This window comes from Salarias fasciatus, chromosome 7 (assembly GCF_902148845.1).
Source record: "Salarias fasciatus chromosome 7, fSalaFa1.1, whole genome shotgun sequence".
In the NCBI taxonomy this organism is placed as follows: Eukaryota; Metazoa; Chordata; class Actinopteri; order Blenniiformes; family Blenniidae; genus Salarias; species Salarias fasciatus.
The window spans coordinates 3838078-3845481 of record NC_043751.1 but is presented as its reverse complement, the minus strand read 5'-3'; the positions used below and the strand labels follow the sequence as shown (position 1 = coordinate 3845481).

The window sequence follows — 7404 nt, the reverse complement described above, 5'->3', positions numbered from 1 at the left end:
GCACCTCATTAGCATTAATAAGTGAAGCCATGTTGAGGCTTGCATCACATTTTCAAAGATTTTCCAGAGAGAAATGTCACAACTCTGACCTCTGAATCAGAGGAAGTACAAAGAAGCTCCTGATCCGGTACTACAGCGTGTCATTTCTCCTCTTCAGATTTCACTGGGATGTGTATTTGCACTGATTTCCATCACTCAGGTGGCTCTTCAGTAAATGAGGCGCAGCAGGTGGGCCATCAGTCCATCAGGAGGTGGGCGGGCCTTCGGCTTTACAAAGCCTCCTGCTGCTGCAGCCAGTCTGTCTCCAACGGAGGAACAAGACAGAGGATGTTTGACATGAAGCAGGCCTTCAGAATCGCTTTCTTCCTGTTGTACGGCGCTTTAGCAGCCACTCAGGACTTTAGCCAGAACCTCCACCAGAGCCTCCGCCATGCAGCACACAGGGTTGGAGACTTCAGGCCAAACCAGCGTCAAGGCGGCGATCCAGCAGGTAGACCCGCCCGACAGCTGAGAGGAGCCTGAAGTGACTCATTGGACCAGAGGATTGAGAACTAAATCCATCCAACAACAGAAAGACAGAGGGAGTTTTTAAATCTCTAAATGATGAAACTCATCAAGAATTGATGTTAAATGCAGCAAAGTGAAAACTTTGATATGTGTTTTCAGTAGTTATTGCTCCCCTTGGTAATCATTTGGTCTAAATTCCAGGTGTCCAGCAGGAAAAACAATCCTTCGAGGAGCCCTTGACATGGAAGTTTCCGGAGCTGCCGACTAAAGAGGCGCCTCGGTTACCTCCCAACTTTGAGGTGCAGACTCCAACGGCGGCCAACACCGTCTCCGCCGTATGTGGGACGAGCTCTGTTCGGGTGGAGGCCAAGAAAGATCTGCTGGGAATCGGCAATCCGGTCAACGGAGCGGACGTCACCCTGGGCGGCTGTCCCGCCACAGGGGAGGACCCCCAGAATCAGATCCTGATCTTTGAGTCGGCGCTGCACGAGTGTGGCAGTCAGCTGCTGGTGAGACTTGCTGTTTGGGAACTCTTGAATATTCAATTCACGGCAACTATGGAGCGCACGGTGCTCGCATAGTGGCGTTCAGCAGAGTAAAATGCAACTCCAGTAGTTCTTAATTTGACTTGACCTGTCTGGAGTTTCTTCAATCAGCATCTGAGGTTTCTAGGTTTCTAGACCTGCAGACTTTTTTCAGCTCACTGCTGTAAATTGGTTCAATGAAGAAAACAAGGAAATTACTTTATAAATGATTACAATGGATGTGTCAATACAACTTGAAACTGTTTGTCAGAACCTGCAGAGATCGTCTGTTCCATGACTGCAATGAGGACTTTTAAATAGTAGCATTTGGGAAATTTATTCAGTCATGTTACTTGTAAAAGCACTTTGTCTGGCCCGACCACACTGGTTGTACTCGATGCTGGAAACTGCGTTTTCCTGAGTTGGGAGCAACCACTTCTTGTGTTATTAGTATACTGTTTAACTGCAGCCCTGAATACATGCCTTGGGTGTTTCAAGGTGCTTGGACAGGTGAAGCCGGAGTTCTTTCAGATGTTTAGTTGCATTGCAAAGCATAGATTATCAGTGATTCAACACTGAAACGGAATCATTGCAGTTATACCGTGGATGACTGCAGTAGCTAATGTGCCTTAAATGCTGACTAAGCAGATGAAGAACCAACCTGTTGCCTGGATGTGGTGGAGGTCAGGTTCATGGCTAGATCATAATCCATGGTTCAAACCTGGCGGTATACTGGGTCGACGTGGAATTCATTGCCTTGTTGACGCGTTTCAGGTGTCGGAGGACTCGCTGGTCTACGTCTTCACGCTGCTCTACACTCCCAGTCCTTTAGGAACCAGCCCCATTGTCCGTTCCAGAGAAGTCTCCATCAGCATCGAGTGCCAGTACCAGAGGTCCGACTTGGTTCAGCATCACTCTGTGTTTTCTGGGTGACTCTCTGAAGCGGCTGTTTTCTCTCCTTTAGGAATCATGATGTGAGCAGTGGGCTGGTGAACCCAACCTGGGTTCCCTTCAGCGATAAGAAAACCTCAGAGGAGAGTCTCCACTTCTCACTCACTGTCATGACTGGTGGGTTTTCCTTGAAGAGTCCAGTTCTCCTTAATCCACATTCATTAAACATGTGATCGACGGTTCCTCGGATTTCTTTCAGATGACTGGAGCTCTCTTCGTCCGTCCGCTCAGTTCCTCCTGGGAGACATGATGAAATTCGAAGCTTCGGTCAAACAATTTCATCACGCTCCCCTCAGGGTGTTTGTGGACAGCTGTGTGGCCACCATGGTCCCGATCACCGACACGGTCCCTCGATACAACTTCCTGGCAAACAAAGGGTCGGTTTGTTCAGTTCACACTCCGGACAACTCTGAATAACCTGTCGTTCAGGTGGCTGAATGAGAGAAACTGGATTCACAATATGTGGTCAAGAGGTTTTTGAAGTCTGGTGCAACAAATGTTACTTGTGTTGTTGAGTGTTTGTGCTCCTTGCTGCTGCCTTCAGGTGTCTGTTTGACGGTCAGCTCACTGGCTCCAGCTCTCAGTTCTTGCCTCGCTCACAGGACGACAAACTGCGGTTTGAGCTGGAGGCCTTCAGGTTCCAGAATGAGTTCCATGATCAGGTGGGTTACAGCTAGCTGCTTACTGTCGGTCTGATTTCTTCTATTCGTAAAAAATAATGCGGCCTTTGTTCCAGGTGTACATCACCTGCAGCCTGAGAGCCACAGCAGCGAGCGCAGCCGTCGACGCCTCCAGCAAAGCCTGCTCCTTCTCCAATGGGTAGGACGCTGCCACTCAACAAATGTTTGTCACATTAACATGAAGAGAGGATACTCGACTGAAGTAGTGGGACGATCGGTTAAAATCCCTCATGATCTCAGATCTTTCACTAATGCCATGGAAATGTTTGACAGGTGGAAGGAGGTCAGTGGTCGAAATCAGGCCTGCTCCTGCTGCGACACGGAGTGCGCTCCAGGGCGCAACGTGGACCCGATCGGCTCAGGTATTCATTCACGCACCAAGCCTTCACCGTTGACTGCTCCTAAACACACAGCTCGTGATATGCAGGTTCAGTTTGAGTCTACACAGAGGAAAAAGTACTCTTTTCCCACTTGAAGTCTGCTTATCTTGAGCCTGAAAAGTAAATCCTCTAGAACGGTGCTAATGCTAACTTGAAATGGCAGTCTTGGATTGAAACGGGCAGACTTCACATGCTGTATGGCGAGGAGGTTAAAGTCTTTCTTCCAGGTGATTTTGTGATTTTTAGTTGGCATTAATGCTGTTGAGGCAGCTATCGTGTTTCCCTTTGGCCACAGAGGCCTGCATAGTATTTGTAGTTGGCGATCCTGCTTCATTATGCAGCAGGGCTGAAGATCAGCCGATGCAAAGGCTTAATTTTGAAGCTGCAGTGCAATTGATGCTGTTCCAATGTCATCTTAACACTGTCTTGCAGGAGTTCAGTGGGAAGAAGAAAGGACTGTTGGACCAATCACAGTGAAGGACAGACCCCTCAGATGAGACCTTCGCTAAATAAAGCTAACCCCAGTGAAGGAGAGACCCCTCAGATGAGAACCTCCCTAAATAAAGCTTTTAAGAAATAATTTAATCGTGTGTTCACTGTAGACCTCAACTATACATGGAACTGCTGCACTGTGTGGACAAAGCACCTACTGAACATGGTGACTGTTCTATGGAGCCATGTGGACTGTTTAACCACACTGATCTTGACGGTACAAAATAACTGGGTCACATTTAGCATCATGTTCATGGATCTGCAGTGTTTGACCAAACTGAGTAGAACTGGTCTTCTCCAATGCAGTTGATCAAATTATCCTACCAACTGGTATGATAAAGTACAAGGAAATGGCCAGGTTTTCTGTAGCACTCATTCCAGTATGTGAAACTCCATGGTGTCGTTTGGTTGTGTGCTTGTGGGAGCTCACTGCTCCAGCCAAGCACTAATGTGCAGAAAACTCCATGTTAAAAATCCCAGTTTCAGTTTTGTAAACGCAGACCCCCAAAATGAGCGGAAGTTTTCCATTTTCACTTGAAAATGTCGCGTGAACCTAACCTGAGTTGATCTTGGCACATTCCAACAGCACAAGCATGCAGCGCAGCAGTCCATACGGGATGTTAGAAAGTCCCATGATCGCCACTTTGCGTGTTGACGCCCCCTCTGATTCTGTTGGCGTCATGCAGTGAATCGCTGTCATGAACTCAAACCTGAATTCGCCCGGTCTGGAGGAGCCGTGAGGCTGAAGCTGCGAGTCGGATACAAGGTCAGTGGTCATCCCTGGAATCGGAGCTCGGGCTCGTGTGGAGCCAGCTGCCCCGCTCGTCGGACATCGTCCATTTCCTGTGACACCGCCGGAGCGGCCTCAGCTGTGGAGGCGGCGTCGCCATGTATCATAGACAGGACTGTTTTCTATAATAACCCTGACCTCCGCCCTCTCCTCGCCGTGTTACTGAAGCGTCGGCATCCATCACGGGCCTGAGAGGAGGCGTCATCCGTCTCTCGGGGGAGGAGAGGACGACTGCTGCTGTACGACCTCGGACCGAGGTCACCGGTCCAAACCCCACTACAGAGCCCTGAAGATTAAAGTCTGGAAGATGAAAGTCTGCATTTGATCCGAACGCAGATTAGGCTGCAGTAATTAGGTTTCTCCGTCTCTGTTTTCCTATCGTCATGCTAATCAAATCAACTCTGCAATGACATTCAAAAACAAATTGAAACCAAGGGATAACTTTTTGCTCGTTTTGAAAATGGACGTCATTTTGTTCTACTCAGCGACAACAGACTTTATTCAGACTGGACTTCTTCCAAGGACGTCAAAAAGCAACAGCCCCAAATTCAAATGAGTCCCGTTTGTCTTCACTGCAGTGTGTCGGCATGGCAGAGATGAGAGAGGGAGATGCAGACTTTCTTGAAGAAGGTGGAGGAGCCGTCCATGGAGATGGTCTGAGAGCGTTACTTCACAGCGAAAAGGCTCTGGGCTCCATCGCTGTGTGTTTCCTGCCTGCAGTTTCTCTGACTCATCAACACTTCTCTGGATTTGACAGAAGCCTTTGTGCCTCTTTCTTGACGTTTCACTGAATCTGTCCAAATGCATCAAACCAGAGCAAGAGTCAAACTTCAAAATCAGCTGAGGCCATCGAGGAACTGCAGCTTGGAGAGACGATCAGAGCTCAGGACCAAGCATCGGTTCAGCCTGATGTCTCCGACGGGAGGAGGAGTTCCAGGAGAACCCAGAACCTGGGTGGGTTCTGTAGGGGAGGCCGGCTCTCAGCTGGAGGAGCCGTGCAACATTCAGTCCCAGTGCCGTTGGTTCAATTCCTCAGCTTTCCCTGTCAAAGTTTCTCCCGATGCTCTGAGAAAACCTGACACACACACACACCAGTGGTGTGTGTGTGAGTAAATGGGATTACAGTTTTTCACAACTGCTAAAACACTAAACCCCACTGCCTGAACCAAACTCTCAGGGGCCTAAACTCATTTTTCGTATCAAACACTCTTTTGGCAAAAACTTAAACACTGTTCAGGTCCTACGCTAAATTTTCAAAACCCATCTGCTCTTTTTTGCAAAGCCTTAGACACATTCTCAGTCACTAAACCACATTTCGCAACATTTTTGCAAAATTGTAATCACTGGCAGCAAAATGTGAACACAACTCCAACACAACTGTCATCTTTTACACACAACAACTCAAAACTGAACACACATATTTCTAATGATGTGATCAGACCAGGTGCGCACAGAGACAAGATGCTGGAGACTGAATCTCCAGGACCGTGACCATGCAGTAGTGTGCTTTAGTTTTGTTTGTTTTGGATTTATTTTTTGTTATGACAGTGAAGTTAGATATCACTTTGACTTAGATCTTTTTTTTTTTTTTTTTTTTTCTAAATGCATTTACAATATGTAAACTAAAGATTTTCTGTGCACTACTCACTCTTAAAACTGCTGGGTTACTGTAAAAATAACTCACATACATGGGAAATTGCTGACCCAGCGCTGGGTCCAAAAGGGACCGAGCCATGCTGGGTTATTTCCAGCCGTTTGGGTTGAAGAGTTGACCCTGATACTGGGTCAGGATTGATCAGCGGGTCTGGGAAGGTTACATTATAGTAAAAATGTAATCCCTTAGAATTCACACACAACAGCGCCCTCTGCCATGCAAGGCTGTCAAACCCTCCACTGGAAACCAGCTGGGGTTCAGTGCAGTTCACTGACATGTAGAGGAAAAGATTTGAACTAAAAACCTCACAACTGCTGGACAACCACTCTACCGACGTAGCCATAGCCACACATGTCCATAGGGAGAGGGATGTGATAAGTCTTTTCCTCTAACCATTTCAGTAATCCTCAGTGAGAACACAGGACTCCAGTTTTCTGTATGTTGCCAGAAGTCTCCAGATGCGAGAAAGAGAAGGAGTTGCAGGAATGTTCAAAATGGTGATTCTTCTCTTCCCTTCAGCCACAGAATCATCAACTCACTCTGCTGGGTCGACACAAGTCACCTCATTCTGGGTAAAACTGAACCAATCTGCACAAAAACTAGGGCTACCCAGAAAATGTGTTGGGAAAATAACCCAGCAGGTTTCAGAGTGAGGACTGCTGCTGTGTCCTCAGTTATTTCATGTAGAGTCTAATGAACGATCTGAGGTGAACATGTTTTTACCTGCTGTGTGTGAGATCTGAACGCAGAGTGTGGTTTGGAACACAGGAGAACTGGTTTTGAGGTGATAGTTAAAGTTTGACAGAAACGTCTGAGGTTTTGTGAATGTAGTGTGGATTTTTGGATTTGTGTTCAAGGTTCTGAGAAAATGGATGGAGGTTTCAAGAAATGTGTTTTAGCAATTGTGAAAAACTGTAATCATGGGAGACGTGTTGAAACTGCCTGAACAGTCAAAGAAATAAAGTCCAGCTGGAGAAGTTAGTTCAGACTCCTGCTGCCAAAGCAGATTTAAGAAGAGTTCCCCCCTTTGAGCCATTCTGTCTAAAAGTACATTGCGTGTGTGTGTGTGTGTGTGTGTGTGTGTGTGTGTGTGTTCTCGTATTTCTATCCTTGTCGGGGCCAAATGTCCCCACAAGGATAGCAAAACGTGGAACGACGTGCCTTGTGGGGACCTTTTTCCGGTCCTAAGTAGGAGAAACAGTGTTTTCTTGACCATGTTGTTGTTACTGAAAAAAGTAAAAGTGCAAAAACATTTCTTTAGGGTTAGGCTTTGTTGTGGTGTGGGTTAGGGTTAGGGTAAGGGTCAGGGTTAGGGGCTAGACATGAATGGGAGTCAATGGACGGTCCCCACGAGGATAGAAATACGAGACTGTGTGTGTGTGTGTGTGTGTGTGTGTGTGTGTGTGTGTGTGTGTGTGTGTGTGTG

The 7404-nt window shown here is 47.2% G+C and overlaps 1 protein-coding gene across 1 annotated transcript; it reads left to right on the top strand.

Moving 5' to 3' along the window:
* The first annotated feature begins 430 nt into the window (after positions 1–430).
* On the top strand, positions 431–4383 carry LOC115391510 (zona pellucida sperm-binding protein 3-like). Its single transcript, XM_030095784.1, has 10 exons — positions 431–490; positions 720–1016; positions 1806–1924; positions 1996–2099; positions 2182–2359; positions 2527–2644; positions 2719–2801; positions 2936–3024; positions 4221–4300; positions 4348–4383. The coding sequence occupies exons 1-10, from the start codon at positions 431–433 to the stop codon at positions 4381–4383; spliced, it is 1164 nt and encodes a 387-aa protein (XP_029951644.1).
* The last annotated feature ends 3021 nt before the right edge of the window (positions 4384–7404 follow it).